At 42.1% G+C, this 16,391-nt stretch overlaps 2 protein-coding genes across 2 annotated transcripts; one reads left to right on the top strand and one right to left on the bottom strand.

Annotated features, from left to right (window-relative positions):
- Nucleotides 1–2,776: 2,776 nt before the first annotated feature.
- On the top strand, nucleotides 2,777–7,725 carry LOC136516392 (DEAD-box ATP-dependent RNA helicase 37-like). The gene is made up of 7 exons (XM_066509782.1): nucleotides 2,777–2,934; nucleotides 3,246–4,107; nucleotides 4,197–4,280; nucleotides 5,090–5,332; nucleotides 5,878–6,045; nucleotides 6,348–6,461; nucleotides 6,828–7,725. Exons 2-7 carry the CDS (start codon nucleotides 3,295–3,297, stop codon nucleotides 7,341–7,343), a joined length of 1,938 nt encoding a protein of 645 aa, XP_066365879.1. The 5' UTR covers nucleotides 2,777–2,934; nucleotides 3,246–3,294; the 3' UTR covers nucleotides 7,344–7,725.
- A 264-nt stretch (nucleotides 7,726–7,989) lies between these two features.
- LOC136516408 (squalene synthase 1-like) lies at nucleotides 7,990–14,512 on the bottom strand. Its single transcript, XM_066509800.1, has 14 exons — nucleotides 14,063–14,512; nucleotides 13,830–13,872; nucleotides 13,576–13,665; nucleotides 13,393–13,468; nucleotides 12,778–12,847; nucleotides 11,866–12,009; nucleotides 11,648–11,752; nucleotides 11,219–11,365; nucleotides 10,397–10,472; nucleotides 9,685–9,773; nucleotides 8,778–8,869; nucleotides 8,662–8,701; nucleotides 8,475–8,587; nucleotides 7,990–8,379 (listed from the first exon to the last, which is right to left on the bottom strand). Exons 1-13 carry the CDS (start codon nucleotides 14,243–14,245, stop codon nucleotides 8,531–8,533), a joined length of 1,212 nt encoding a protein of 403 aa, XP_066365897.1. The 5' UTR covers nucleotides 14,246–14,512; the 3' UTR covers nucleotides 7,990–8,379; nucleotides 8,475–8,530.
- Nucleotides 14,513–16,391: the final 1,879 nt, after the last annotated feature.

Genomic DNA, 16,391 nt, shown 5'->3' with positions numbered 1-16,391 from the left:
TCGTCGAAAGCTAAGCCATACGTACTAGTGTGTGACGCAAATCTAGTTGGTAGATGAAACACTAACATTCTTCCTCGTGTTTCTTTGGTCCCGCCTTGCATGCTTAATTTATCCAACTCCCGTGCTATGCTGAATTTGTTGTTGCTCTATCACCCATGCACCCCCAATTTCTTATCGATGAAAATGTGTAAATATATCCAAGTGGGTAATGAATTGGGCCAATCCAATCCAGTCTCATCATGTCCCATTTTTCTACCTTTTATCTCTGAAATGATCAATATATCCAAGTGTGTAATTAATTAGGCCGATCTAAAATTCTCATGGAAATTAAACATATCGACTAGCCTGCTTCACCTATGTACCTAAGAATAATGTTTACATCTATTGTACAAAAGTTCTACACCCTAGTTCCGGCCCCTACACTAGCTTCGAATTCTAGAAATGTAAATTGCAATAAAGTATATGCATGATGTAAATGGAAGGGATAAAGCAATGTCTGTTTTCATGAGGTATTGGAGAGTCATCACTCTCCACTAGTCTCTATTGGAGCACCCCCTATAAGGGTATTATTCCCCTTGATCTGCGCAAGACCAAGTGCTCTCTAGTGGTTGATCCTTCTCCACTCCGAAATGGTAGATCACCAATTGTTGTGTACACCAGTGACAGCCTCTTACAATCACCACCGAGAGATCTTCAAGCTCCTCGACACCACTAAGACATATAGATGATACCGATCAACAAGAGTAGCATGCACAAACTCTCGCTTGACCTAAGCAAGCCTAATGAGAAAATTGAATGCACGCTTGCTACTCCCTAAGTATCAATGGAGCCCTTAATCTTCAGTAAGCAAATCTGAGTCGCTCCAATGGGTCAAAACATTCTCTTGGATACCAAATGTTGTAGCTAGAACTCCTGAATGGCGAGAGAGCCAAATAACACGAGACGGAGGGGGTATATAGGGCTTACCCTAAAAACTAGTAGTTATAACTCCACTCAACTGAAAATGCAGTATCAAAAAACTCTGGTGGTGCTTTTAGATAAGCACTATACAAAAGGTTTTTTTACTGGCTACAATCCTCCAATCATGCTCTAGTGACCCCCACTAAAAATCGATGGGTATGGGAGCTCACTAGACAACTGTGATTGAGCACTGTACACACGTGAAAGCCCTATGTGTTGGTTATGGTAATTGAGACAACTAGTGAACTAATCTTTTGCTAAGTGTGTAATTAAACTAGGTTAGTTCCAAACCAAGATGGAGAGCCAGGCTCGGAGATGGATGAAAGCCAATAAATACAATTCGAGCATGCTCTCACTTGGCAAGAGAAGAGGAAAACAAAATTGTGTGAAGGCAAATGTTCAAAATAGGGATGTTATTTCGACGATCAAAATCCAATTCGATAATGCTCAGGAGTGGCCGTCCGTCCGTCCATTCGTTCGGATGCACTTTTCGGGCCTTCGCGCTATCGGGCCAACATGCCTGCTTTCTCTTCGTTTCTCCCCATCTCTCTTAAAAATATCTCCCATCCTCGTGCTCGCCCATTGCGTGCTTCTGTGTCGTGCGCTCGCTGCTGCCATCTTACCCACCGCGCACCCCATCCCTCACCACGTGGCTCTCCCATCCAGCGTCGCGCTCCATCCGACGTTGTGCCCCATCCCGTGCCGCACCCCCTCCGTCACCGCGCCGCGCTCCATCCTCTGTCGTGCCCCATCCCCTACACGCGCCGAGGTGTTGCCGAGGTATCGCTGACGCCGCCGTTCCCCACCAAAAGGTCATGACCACTGTCGACGTCGTGGCCATCGCGATGAGCGACGATGGCAAGAAGATATTGCGATGAAAGCGCATGTTGCAAGCATATGTTTTAAGTGTTTCAAACGTTTCAGAGGTTTTATTCAAAATGTTTTATCTGTATATCAAAGCGCTTTGATATAGATGTTGTATATTTTTCACATATATGTTGGAACAATATGTTCCAAATGTCTCAGCTTTTTTAGTCTTATGTTGTAGTGAGTGTTTTCATGTTGCAAGCGTTTAATCTTAGTGTTACATATGTTTCACACATATGTTTCAGTTTATATTCCAAATGTTTCATTTGTTTCATACGTATTACGCATTCAAGTGTTTCATGTTGCACATGTTTCATGTTGTTCGAAGAGTCATTGGGCGTGGGGAGTGATGGTGGTACGACATGGGCGGCGGGTAATGGGGCGCGACAGACTAGGGATGGTGGACGGGGCGCGCGGCGCGCCGATATCCTACAGGGCGTGACGGAGTCTGGGTACGCATATGAGGCGGGGCGAACAGCCACGAATCGAGGCGGACACGGCATGCTACGCGTGCGAGGCGAGTTATCCGAACGCGCGAATGCTGCTATGGTGCAGGATGCGCGTGCGGGGGGAGAAAAATAGCGGACAAGGACACAGGCTGCGCGGGATCCAGATGCACGCATGCGTGTGGATGTCCGGACACATGGCAGCGCCGAATCCGATTCGAGAGCTCTCACTCAAACAACCTGTTCGTTTGGCTGTGGCTCGTCGTAAATGATTATAAATTTTCAGCCGGAACAGTATTTTTCTCTCACATAAACCAGCCAGCATTACTTCTTCACGAACCAGCAACAATACGAACCAGTCAACCGACCAGGCTGAAAGTTTGCAAAAGAAAAATGAAAGAAACAGAAATTTCGAAAAAAAAAACGGCCCAAAAGAAGGCCCAGAGTAAGGCCCGGGCGGGTGCGCTCTTTTTTTTTTACGCCGTCGCTGCATAAGCTGCAGTCCCCCTTCCGTCGGATATTCTGCATCCGTCGTTCGTTCTCTCTCTCTCGCCCCCTCTCGCTCTCCGACGACTGGTGGACAGCCGCCGCCGCCGCCGCCGCCCTAAGCCAGGTGCTGAGGTTTTTGTTGGTCTCTTCGCCGGCGACAAGCACCCACCAGGTACTCCCACTCGTTCTCTTCCCTGCCCTTTATGCTGTGCGAAGCTGTGCACCGAAACCCTAACCTAAAGCTGTTTAGCTATTCGACAAGCTTCCTAGCTTCGAAGTTTTCGCAAAAATTATTGGGTGTACATGTGTACACCCATGTCCCTCTACTGGATCCGCCCCTGTTATTATTTGTTTTTATTTTTTTTATCAAGGAAAAAGCAGCCATTTGGTTGAGATCCTCTGTTTTTTTCTGTGAAGTGTTTGCCATGCTCTACGTTATCTCTTTATGCACTGACTGTTTTGTTTTATTTCTGTTATTTCCAGGTTTTAGTGATCACTGGTAGCGACTTCATCAAAGACATTTTGCAAAATTATGCGATCTTCATGGGCTGATTCAGTTGCGAACGCCGAGGAATCGGCGCCCGCTACTGTTACTGCTACTGCCCCTGCTGTTAATCATCAGAACTCGCGCCCCACCCTCAGCGCGTACGTTCCTCCCCACCTTCGTGGCCGCTCAGGTGGTCCTCTCCCTGAGAACAAAGCAGTCCCTGCTGCGGCTCCTGCACCAGCTGACGTAAGGCCTGCTGCGGTGCAGCCTTCTGGTCACGCAGCTGTTGTTGGTGGCGGCTCTCCTTGGGCAGGCCCTACTGTTGGTGGTAGTGGCGGTGGTGGTGGCGGTGGTAGCGCCATAGTTGGTCCTCGACAGGGTGGTGGCGGTCGAGGCGGCGGTTGGAACTCCCGACCTGGGTGGGACCGTAGAGACCGTGAACCAAACCCTTTTGCCAACACCGAGGCTGCAGATGTTGATTTCGAGAGTCAGGAGAATACAGGCATCAATTTTGACGCCTATGAGGATATTCCTGTTGAGACAAGTGGCCATGACGTCCCTCCACCAGTCAATACCTTTGCAGAGATTGATTTGGGTGAGGCGGTGAATGAGAACATACGGCGGTGCAAGTATGTGAAGCCAACACCGGTACAGCGACATGCCATTCCTATCGCCAATGCAGGTCGGGACCTCATGGCTTGTGCACAGACAGGGTCTGGAAAGACTGCAGCCTTCTGTTTCCCTATCATTAGTGGGATCTTGAAGTCAAGGGACTCAAGGCCACCCCAGAGGCGAGGTTCCAGGATTGCTTGCCCTCTGGCGCTGATACTATCCCCTACTCGTGAGCTATCTATGCAAGTATGTTGTCATTCAGGTTATCCTTTTTGTTTCTTTTCTTATTGTTTCTTTTTATTTGATTTCTGATTCTTTATTTTATGTAACCTCAGATTCATGAAGAAGCAAGGAAGTTTTCATACCAAACTGGTGCGAGGGTGGTTGTTGCATATGGTGGAGCACCAATACATCAGCAGGTTTAGCTTTTTTTTTTTTGAAATATAAGTTTTGCTCACATTGGTAATTACATGATGGGTCTCGCCTCCTTGACTTCGTTTGATTTGTTGGCATATCAAGTTCTCTCGTCTTGTCTGATAGCATAAAACATAGTGATAGTTATGCTGATTAGCCTGCAATGATGCATAAATTAATTATAATTCTTAGGAAGTAGCCAAAGAGCAATACACGGTGTTAATAGACACTGTTTTTAATTCATCACTCTGAAATGGAAAATTTCCAAACAATCCTAGCTGTGCTTTCCGCGATCCTTTTCCTTTCTTTTTTTTTATATATCACTGGAATTAGTGGTGCATACTTTCTGTAGTGAAGTTAATGGCTATGTGTCCGCAAGATTCTCAGGACCAGGAAGCACATCTGATAGGGGAAAAAACTTCCATGCTATCACTTTTTTTTTTGTGTGTGTGTGTGCAATTGTATGGAATTAGGAGGATTAGGGTAGGAACAGCTTTGCTAAATCTAAGAACTCTAGTATCTAGTATTAGAATAAAGTTGTCAATTATATATGGTAGAACACAGGGTTTTAGCCCATTCTTATTACTAACAAATCGTTGTAATAGCCTTTCTTCCGTAGAAGCTAGTGTAGAAACTATACTGGCTGTAAATAAGTGAACTCATTTCAGAAGTGGTTGCATCTTCTAAGTTATCTTTCTGAAATATGCATCTTCTAAGTTATCAGCAATTAATTGGATGGTGCTGGCCATAGCATATTTGCATGAGAATTTTTGCACAACATAGATGTTAAATGTGTACTGATCTGTTATTGTAGCTGAGGGAACTGGAAAGGGGTGTAGAAATCCTTGTGGCAACTCCTGGTCGTTTGATGGATCTGCTGGAGAGAGCCAGAGTGTCACTGCAAATGATAAAGTACTTAACTCTTGATGAAGCTGATCGAATGCTCGATATGGGCTTTGAGCCACAGATCCGCAAGATTGTTGAGCAGATGGATATGCCCCCTCGTGGTGTGAGGCAGACTATGCTGTTTAGTGCTACTTTTCCAAAAGAAATCCAGGTATTTTTTCCATATTCACACTTCTAGCTTCAATCATATGTCAAATTCCATAATGTTTACTCCATTACTATTTATTGAATTAGATGCCTAGCAATCTGGGTTAGTTGCTGAGGCAGTTGGAACATGGAACTTTGCTCACTTATTGCCTGTTAAAATTATCATTCCCTGAAGATATGTCATGTTCAGTGTTGCAAAGTTAATGTGCAGGACCTGAAATCAAGTTTTTTTTTCATCATTTATTCCTAGCAACTGTAGTGATGCCTATTTCCATTTTACAGAACCTGTGTAAGCTAAAAATGCATGCAGATCAGCATTTTTTTAATATTGCATGATATGGTCAGAAATTCTTTTGGCTACTAGTACAAGTTTATTGATTGCACTTGCAATTAGAATATAAATATATATTTTTTCAGTTGTTATATCCTTATAATAGTTGTAATTGGTATGCAATAATTTTTAGCTTTCTTGCATGAAGTGGAAAAGAAAAGGTTTGCCTAAGGGCTTGCTGGATTTGCTAATGAAAATATCATAAATTTGTTGTGCAGGGGCTGGCTTCAGATTTCCTTGCTGATTACATATTCCTTGCTGTTGGAAGAGTTGGTTCCAGTACTGATTTGATTGCTCAGAGGGTTGAGTTTGTTCTTGAGGCAGACAAAAGAAGTTACCTTATGGACCTTCTTCACGCACAAAAAGCTAACGGCACCCATGGAAAGGTACTACTCCCTTCGTTCCAAATTATAAGATGTTTTAGATTTTCTAGATACATTGCTTTAGCTATGCATCTACACATAGTGTATATCTAAGTACATAGCAAAATCTATATATCTAGAAAAGCCAAAATGTCTTACAATTTGGAATGGAGGGAGTAGATATTTAGAGCTTTTTGTCAACATATGATGCGATTTACTTTTGAGTTATGTAGTATCGTTCCGTGAATTCTATTTCACTACAGTAGACTACCATAATTAATCCGATCTCAGTAATTTTCCACCATCTTTTGTTCTGATGTCTGCAGCAATCTCTTACTTTGGTATTTGTGGAGACAAAGAGGGGAGCTGATGCTCTGGAGGACTGGCTGTTTAAAAACGGGTTCCCTGCAACAAGCATTCACGGTGACCGAACACAACAGGTGCAGCAGAGCTCGGACTTGTCTCCTTCAATTGTAGTTGCAGTTCATTCTAGATGGTAAATTAGCAAGTCATCGTGTAGGCATTTTTCTTACTGCGTGAACAGGAAGATGCTACAATAATGGACATGTTGTATATTTATTTGAATCGGGCACCAAATGATTTATGAAAATAAGATATCAGATTTGGTATTCTCAAGGCATGCAAATGCAATTGATATTTAAACGTACCATTCCACACATGGGGTCAATATTTTCATTCATTTTGGTCTTATTACATCTCTCTAAAATCTGTATTCAGTCTCTTGCATGGCACAGGATGAAATACCGTGATATTTACCATAACATCATTGTGCTTTGTCTGTGCAGGAAAGAGAGTATGCATTGAGGTCCTTCAAGAGTGGAGCAACACCCATACTTGTTGCAACTGATGTGGCTGCTCGTGGGCTTGACATACCTCACGTTGCTCATGTCATCAATTTTGACCTCCCAAATGATATAGATGACTATGTTCATCGTATTGGGAGGACAGGACGAGCGGGGAAATCTGGTCTAGCTACTGCCTTTTTCAATGAGGGCAACCTATCGCTAGCAAGGCCATTATGTGATCTAATGCAGGAGGCTAACCAAGAGGTTCCAACATGGCTTGAGCACTATGCTGCCCGTTCTTCATACGGTGGTGGCGGTGGTAGAAATCGCCGATCAGGTGGTGCTCGATTTGGTGGCCGTGACTTCCGCCGTGACCGGGACTTCAGGGGAGGAGGCGGTGGAGGAGGATACAGCGGCGGTGGTGGTGGATATGGTGGCGGCGGTTATGGTGGTGGTGGATATGGTGGTGGATATGGCGGCGGCTACGGTGGTGGTGCAACTAGTTCCTGGGACTAGATACTGATCCTTAGTCAAGCGAGAACTTAACTGAAATGTGTTCTGTTGGCATTAACCGAAAACAGATGTTGAGTTTGTAGTCAACCCTAGGGTGGTTGGTATGGTGCTGGAGAAAGTCCCCATATACCTTAGTGAAGGTTGGTTATTGGCTTATTGGTTATTGCTCTCTGTTTGCCCGTGCTGGGCTATTATTTGTTACCGAGTGTCATTGCCCGTGTGGGGGTAGTTGGGATGTTCTTTGCTGCTCATGTTAGTTTTGGATGATGTGTATTATTGGGTTGTTGGTTAATATTTTCTGGTGGTCTCGTTGCTATTAGTATACCACTGATAAAAATGGAAATGCCTTACATTGCAGTTGATTATTCATCAGAAGGAGGATTGTAAGTTTGTTGGGCATTGCTGATGTCTCTACTTGTTAGTGCTAGAGATGGCTCCGTTTATTTATTTATTGTACTCATTTACCAGCAATATACCATCGCCGTCGATACATGATGGGATAGAGGTACAGTGGTCAGCATGGCCAGGTCGATGTGATATTTGCTCAAGTACTGTTAGGCTGCGCATCAATTTTAGGTACTTGTAAGCATATACTTAACCCACGATATCTTCGCATATTATCCTTTTCATGAAAACAAAACAGGAGGGGTAGTCTTCGCATGTTACTGCCGGCGTATTATTGACGCTGTAAAGTTCAGAGTGACTGCTCAAGGTCAACGCGGCAATTTTTTTTTCTCCACTACACAACTCTGGTAAACACAAGCACATCAACTTTGAAAAGAAGACGTCAACACAACACAAAACTACAGTGTGCCCACTGCTAACTGAACAGAAACACATGTTCGTAGGATACATGTCGCGTGGTATTTTCTCCCTTACTTAAAGCAGCTTCAAACGATACACCGCGCGAGAAAATAAAATGAACAAACAAATTGAGAGCAGCAGCGGAGTCATGGAAGCAGTAGCATGCTGCCGTAACGATCTACAGTCAGTACTTCCGAATTTCCTGCATCCTTTGGAGAGAGAGTACAAAAAGGACCTATACAAAACCAGTAACGCAACATAGTCAGCCTCGGGAAATATGGAAATTGTTCAAAGCAATGTGGTTTAAATTGTTCAAATTGTTTGCCATACCAGATTGGCATAGTTTCTCTCAAATCTCCATAGAAAAAAGGCCAGCTCGAAGTGCATCACTTGGTATACAGTACTCCGAAAAGAATAGCCACCAGCAGGAGGACAATCATGATCTGAGGAAATCACAGAAGAATACTGACAAATTATATAGCAGCATGCTAATATGAATTTACAGATTATGGGTTACCAGCATGGGCTTGTAAGGTGACTTGTCCAAATGGTATCCCCTACAGAATCAAGACAGACAATCAGGAATTCAGGATGAAAATGCCAAACAGAGAAGTGCAACTCTTATTGGCGTACCTCCTCTTTACCAAACCAGATGACTTGCAAGTTTGCTTTATTGAATCCACACTTCTCCGTGTTAGAGCAGCATTTGGATCATTGTCATCAATCTGGAACATAGACCAGATATGCATCAAGTTTCGAACAGCAACCAGAAGCCTTTTAGAGTTTAGAGGTCATGACTGACCCCATGAATGAGACAGAATGGTACTAAGGTGGTCAGGACCTGGCAACTTGCTCTAAATAAACTTATACTTATCCATTAGGACAGCATTAACACACTACCAGCTTAAATCAATGGCGAGTTCTGTAGACGACAGTGGGAGTCAAGAACTTGATTAAGGATTTCAAGGTCGAAACCTCAACATGTAGTCTAAATGGCCAACTGGTTAACATATATACCCCCCACTGGTCAGGATTTGTTGACATTTCTGGCAGCAAGATATAAACTAATTGCAGGTCGATTTGGGCTGTCTGAAACAGCAACTAATTTCGACTGGAACTCTGGAAGTAGTATAATAACAGGCTGCCCACCCGATGAACAATTTCTAAACTGATGTTTGTGTAGTTATTTGCGTGATTCAATGGGAACATGATAGAATGCCAATACAATGATGTTGATGGATATAATCAATTTTGTTGTGGTGCAAGTAGCTCAGGTTGGGTTGACCGATTAATTCACCCAAGTTCTCATGATTTACTTTTTTTTTAACATAGTTCTCATGGTTTACTGACCACAAACCAAAAGAGTGGTGGCAAGCGAACAGCCAATTAAGTGGAGTTCGTTCGGATCGACCTACATCCTATCAAATTTCATAGTATTATACAAAGGAATGTTATAAATAAATAGTATGGATGTTCTATTTATATAAAGGCAACTAGACTCCATATTGGCTGCATCAACAATCAGTACTTTATAGTGTACCTTTGACTCTATCAATGAAGAAAACTCATAGAAAGCAGTATAGACGTCTGACATTGAGTTTGTCTCGTCAATTATTCGTGCCGTGAGACCTAAGAGCAAAAAAGTGTCAGGTAATTATGTACACAAAACAGAGTAATAGAATAGTCATATGATGTTAAGAAAGGGAGTAATTAGATACAGAAACTAGGAGTTTGCATTTTATCGTAGTTAGATTAGTGATTAATGAACCAGAGGCAATTGTAAGATGCAGATCCAGTTGCCCCCCCCCCCCCCCCTCTAAAAAAAAGTACGGAAAGGATAAAACAGGCCCATTCATGTACATATGTTTCTCCACAAATCCAAAACAGATGCATAAACAATAGTAGGTGCCCTGCATGTTTCAAATTGCACTTCTGTGCCTCTTATAAATACAGGGTGTCAGGTTGTGATAGAGACACACATTTCTCCCTAAAGCATAACATGCATTGCATCAGTGATCAAACACCAATCACATAGCAGTAATCAAAAGAAATCAAGGAAACATAGTATGTTCTCTCGGGATGTAGTATATACTAATATACATACAAAAGCAAAGCACTGCAGAACTCCAAAATAGATTTCATCAAGCTTACGTGCGACAAGGTGATATAATCGAGAACACACAGGCATTTTCTGTGAGGTAAAGACAGATAAGTCTCGGAGAAGTACAGTATGTCTTACAAAAGTAGCTTACCACGTCTCATCTTTACAACTCCTCTAAAGACATGCACATTATTGTAGCAAAGAGCACATGTTCCAATTGCCATTATCTAGAAACAGGAAATAGCAACTTAGTATCCTATGGAGGAAATACTTTCAAGAATATATTGAGGACCAAAGTATATAACATGCAAAACAAAATTAAATAATTGACCAAGATAGATGGAGAATCATTCTTGATCAGTCAAAAAACCAGGAATGCAATCTAGATTTCCCCACAAATGAGATTTTTTAGAAGAAAGTTCGCAGAGCAACTTAGCAGAATATCATATTTCGACTGAGTCTAAAAATCTAACAGTTTCCTCAGCTATGAAACATGATTTAAAAAAAAGGCTTTCCATAAGACCATAACCGCTAAACTATTATTCCAAGCAGTAACTACTTTAAGTAGTTAAAATACAAAGGTTTTGGGTATTTCCAGGAAAAAGATAGTATAACAGTTTTGAGAAACTTGTCCAATTACCACAAGTACATGCTTTAAGGACAGTGCTAATCTTGGTATACTTTGTCTGACAAAAGCAGATATATTAACAAGTCTTAAGTTAAACCTTTTTTTTAACTCAGATCTGAGCTATAAGGTAGTTTCCATGAATACTGGCAGACTTTAACATTGTTTTCCAGAGCTACAAACACATCTAATTGTACTTTTTTGAGAGAGGGTTTATGTGCAGATTTGAGTTACAATTCTAAATAACAGTGTTCAATCTTCTGGAACTAGATTTACGAATGGAGCACCAGAATAGCGTTGAAAAACTAGGTCCTCAATAGGCAAAATAAAGCCAAACAAGTTATGTACCTGGGGTATTGCACAAAAACGGAAAATGGCATGATCCTTCAAGGCTGACATGTACTGAAGGCACTCTTCAGCATGAATTAGTGCATTAGTCACCATATCGTTCAAGCACTGTACTGCTTTTTCGGAATTTTCCTCATATTTGAAATCCTGGTTTCACAGAAAAAACATTTATTACTACAGCAAAAAGTTCAACCTGCATAATAAGGTTGACTAGGTAGATAACATCTGACTATTTATTGTTCACTATAATATTTGAGCTACTATCTATAACCAGCAGTTATGGACTCCCCCAGGCCCCAACAGGTAGAACACATAACACATATCATGAAATAAGAAATATTGCTGGATGTGTGATAATTTAGTCTTAGAACATATGCCATACGTGAAGCTACTCAATTGCAGTAAAAACAAGTTGAATATTTTGTGTACCTCAAGCTTATCTGCATATTTACTCCATATCTCTCGAGGCCAGAACATGCGAGACTTTGGTATCTCATTTATGTCCTCCAAATAGTCCCTAATTATATTAGTTTTCTGCAATTTGATGACAAATAATTGTTAGCAACACAAATTCTTAAAACAGAAATTCCATATCACACAGGGAGCAAAAAATGGCTCAGTTGATTCATTCACAACAATTAACATACCTGTAAAAATAGACCCATTGAATTTGACAGTGAGTCTGGAGCCAGATCTTCCGTCCCAGCAGCATAGAAGAGTCTGGAAAGTCCATAACCAACTAGCCCGGCTACATAGTGGCAATACTCGTCATAGTCATCAACAGTTTCAACCTAAATAAAAAAGGACACTTCACATCAGTTCAGAGAAATACTGAACCAACACATGTATAGAAACTGTAGGTGTAACCAGCGCATGGATTTTCTCCTTGTTTTCCCATGAATCAAGGACTACTAAATAATGCTCGCTGAAAGAATAAAGGTTTCCTTGCTGCCTTATACTCAATGCAGGATATAAAATCACTTTTACGCATGTATGACTATATAATATGAAAATGCGACAGCAGATAATTTTATTTATCTGCATGTTTGATGATAGCCACAAGCTATCAATGAGAAAGTTTTATCATGACATACAATGTAATGGAAACATGTTTGAAAGCCGCAGAGCCTGGAAACATATTTTCATATAGAGAAGCAGCCACAGTTACAAGTTGACAACCCATTGATATGGTATCCACTCATCCAGAAACTGGAGTTGCATGTTGAGCAGTAACCAGAGAAATGTGGCACAACGGTGTGCTGGCATGAAAAGTGGTCTTTGGTCATGAATTGGATGCAAGTAAAATGCAATTGGCGTTCATTCAAGGACACTACTGTACTCACTATACACGCGGCGTACTTCCACTCTTAAGTCATGAAAACTCACAAATGATATTCCTGACAAACATCCAGATCCTATAAAATGCTAAAATGATGCGACGACAGTATTACATACCATAACAATGTTTCATCAGCATAAATAATCATATAGTTTATTTATATTAGCACTGTGAGTCTGTGACTACGCTTGGATACTTTAATGGATATACGTTAACGGACCTCCTTGCATATAAATTTTGCCATTCCTGCTCCCATTCGCCTAGTGATTTCTTCTATTGCCTTTTGGTAACTGAAAATAAAATATAGTTATTTACCACAAGGCTATTTACTAAAGTAATATCTGACAAGAAAATCAAAAGGAGATAAAACTTCAAGTACATATTCTGCATTAGTATTACTATGACAACATTAAAAAAACTAGTCCTGAAATGGTTGATTTAGATACAGCACCAGTATTGGACAATAAATCACTGTGCATTGAATTTAATTTAGGGAACTGCACACTTTCTTGTTTAAGTATAAAGACAAACATTATCCTCATGCAAATTGTCTGCTTGTGTAACTATCAGAACCTGGCTATTTGCTTCCCTCGTGCAGCCTGATAATGAGAGAATGATTTCAAAGCCAAGCAATATATTACCGTACTACCAAGTGAAAGCTTGATATTTAGAAAAGTCAAATATTTCTTGTAAAAGTGCTTACTGAACAGTGTAGCTAAGACTTTGAAAAGCAGTGTATACGAAACCTCAAGTTGTCAAACTACCTAAGTAAGGACAGTAATGACTAGTGGAAGTCTGAAGAAGGCAACTGAGTTAGGGAAGAAATAAAAGTTACCCTTGACCAAGCTCCAGGAAGGCAGTGGATACGTGGTGAAAGTTATCCATCAGCACTCTGTAGTGATTTGTTCCACCTGCAAGGACAGCCACACACACCAGTCGGCATCTCTTCTAGAAAAAAGAACGACGAGGCCCATTTTTGGTGAAATAGAGCCGCATATTCAGAGGACAGATTCCGTACACGAAAAACGCCAGTCGCGGTTGTAGATGTGCTGGTAGAATTCCTGGAGGATGGGCACCTTCACCTCGGTCGGGATGCTAGTGTCATCCTCTGCAGTCATTGAACATAGTTTATTTATTACTGTGACAACGGGAACCTCTACAGCCGTCAAATAATTAGCACTTAGTAATCACAACCCCCTCAAAACATTCCAAAAACATCATAGCTTAAGCTAAAAACCAATAGCACTAGCGTAAGGGCATGAGACTACTGACCAACGGTGTCGAGGGCACGGAGCACGAGGTAGAAGATGCACACCTGCGCGATCGCAACAACAGACATTAAAACACCACACGGAGTCGGAGCGCCGCGCACACCAAAATTGTTGGGACGAAAGCGAACAAAATCATAGGCGCCACGCATCGGACTCCAAGTGGCGGCGCAAACGAATTCGTGTGGCGTGGAACGAAAAAAAAGAGAGAGGGAGGCGAAGCGAGTTGGTACTGACGGCATTGCGGAGTTCGGGTCCGAGCTGCTGGATGACGAGGGCGAAGCTGCGGGAGACCTTCTGGAGCATGGAGTAGCCGAAGGCCCAGTGCTCCTCGGGCGGGATCTGGCGCTTGATCTGCCCCGCCGCCACCCGCAGCTTCACCAGCGCCAGCGCCTCCTCCGGCCGCGACAGCGCCCCCATCGCCGCGCCTCCGATTCAACCGACCAGACCAGCCTCCTCGCCGACGTCGATCGAGCGGCTGGGCAGCCCGGTCCCAAAGGCCAGAGGGATCCCGATGCTACGGATGCGATGCGGCTCGTGCGAGCGCGTCAGCGTGGGAGTATTTCTAGCGGCCGCCCCTGGAGGAGACGTCAGCCGCGCGCGAGAGAGACGGGGGCGAGATGAGAGGGGTGTCGCCGGCCGCCGCGCTGTCCGTTGTGTGTTGGCAAGCGCTAGTTCCTTTCGTAATTACTCTGGTCGTCCGGGTTGGGTAGCAAACTAGTAGTAGTTGCAAGCGGATCTGGCACGTTGTCTCCGCCTCTCGAGCGCAGCCGCCTTATGGCGAGTGGGTCCCTATGACGCGGCACTTCGGGTGGGCCGGAGTGTCAGTGGCTGAGGCTGGTCTGGGCATGAGTCTTGAGGGCTTTGCCGGATCGCGACGGAGAGCGCGTGAGGCCCTCGTGGCCTCGTGGTCGTGGGGTGGAGGCCCGCCATGGGAGTGCCGGGCTGCCGGCGTCGTCGTCGTGCGAATGTGAACGCGAATGCGACGCGTGGTGCTTGCAGAAGGATCCAGTTGTAGTGGACGTGGATGGCATCCGGCTCGCGCCGTCGGCGTCGCATACTCGCATCAATCTTTTTCTTCAGCGCTAGCAAGTTTTGTCGCGTCTCGGTCTGAAAGTTGCACGGTACAGTGGTTACGAGCTCAGGAGTCGGCAGACGTGGCAGGCCCGCTGGGTCGGTACATTCCTCTTGTCTCGTACTCCCTAAAGAAAGACATTACTAGACGTGTGTAGGTCAAACTTTTCAATTTTAATTATATTCATAAAAAATACGTGCAACATTTATATCTCTAAATAGGTTTATTACGAAAGTATATTCAACAATCTATCTAATGATACTAATTATATATTACTAGCAAACATATCCGTGCGTTGCAACGGCATCCAATACGTAGTGAGTTATAGGACGAATCATGAGTTTGAGTCAAAAATTAAATTAATTAGTGGTAAAAATCTTTGTTTCTTAACGAGTCAAAGATTAAAATGGTTGTAATCTCTTATTTATTGTTTGTTTTTACCCTTATTATATTTATTAGAACACGAAAAAAAACCAGGTGGAGAAAACAATGAAAACAAAATAAAAAAAAAGTTGAGCTAGGGTAAAACATCCATGAGAAAAAAAATCTGAGCATACTCGAAACCAATTAAGTAGAAAAAAGTCATAACAAAAATTGAAATGTACTCTAGAAAAGAAAAAAACAGAACATATTCGGAGCCAAGCGAAAAGCGTTCAAATAAACATAAAGCAACACGTACTCGGAGCAATTAAAAACGGATAAACCGGAAAAGTAAAAAAAAGAACAGAAAAGAGACGAAACAAAGAAATTCTACGCTTCTTTCCTCTTTATTAAAATTCTATTCTTATATTTTTTGCATTTAGATTAAGATTTATATTCCGGTTACTCGAAATTGGAGAGATCTAATTAGATCAAGATTTCTAGTTTTCCATATTATTATATTTTTTCTATCTGATTAAGATTTCTATTCACCCAAAATCGAAAAGATCTAATTGGATTATGATTCCTAGTTATACAGAAACAAGGGCTATAGGTGGTTTTCCACGACACAAAGTTAAGAAATGACCGGACAAAAAAATAGGTGGAGAGAAATTTTGCCTCTTTATTATTAGGTATAGATATAGATATAGATAAATATTAATGATTTTTATACATGATTGGTTAAATTTTTAAAAATGTTGACTTGTAAACGTATTCTATTTTGGACAGAGAGAGTAACCAAGAACGTCTTCTATTTTGGACAGAGAGAGTAACCAAGAACGTCTTCTATTTTGGATAGAGAGAATAAGTCGTCTTATGTTGTGCTACATAATTTTAAGACAACTTAATGGATAACATGTGCAATGGTTGTTTCTTTCAGTTATGTCATGGTAACTCACAAATTTCTTAATTTATGCATTAAATAAAAGTAGAGTTGTGAGTTGCAACCATAGCTCATATAAAAGGTGTTGTCTTATAATTCTGAAATTTAGTTCATGAGGTGGTTGTTTTTATAAAACTACGACATTTTTCTCTCCCCACTCTCTCTTTGTTTCGCATAAAAAAAATCCT

The sequence above is a fragment of the Miscanthus floridulus genome, chromosome 2 (genome assembly GCF_019320115.1).
Source record: "Miscanthus floridulus cultivar M001 chromosome 2, ASM1932011v1, whole genome shotgun sequence".
In the NCBI taxonomy this organism is placed as follows: domain Eukaryota; kingdom Viridiplantae; phylum Streptophyta; class Magnoliopsida; order Poales; family Poaceae; genus Miscanthus; species Miscanthus floridulus.
The sequence above is the reverse complement of the archived record's forward strand: the minus strand, read 5'-3'. Positions and strand labels throughout refer to the sequence as shown.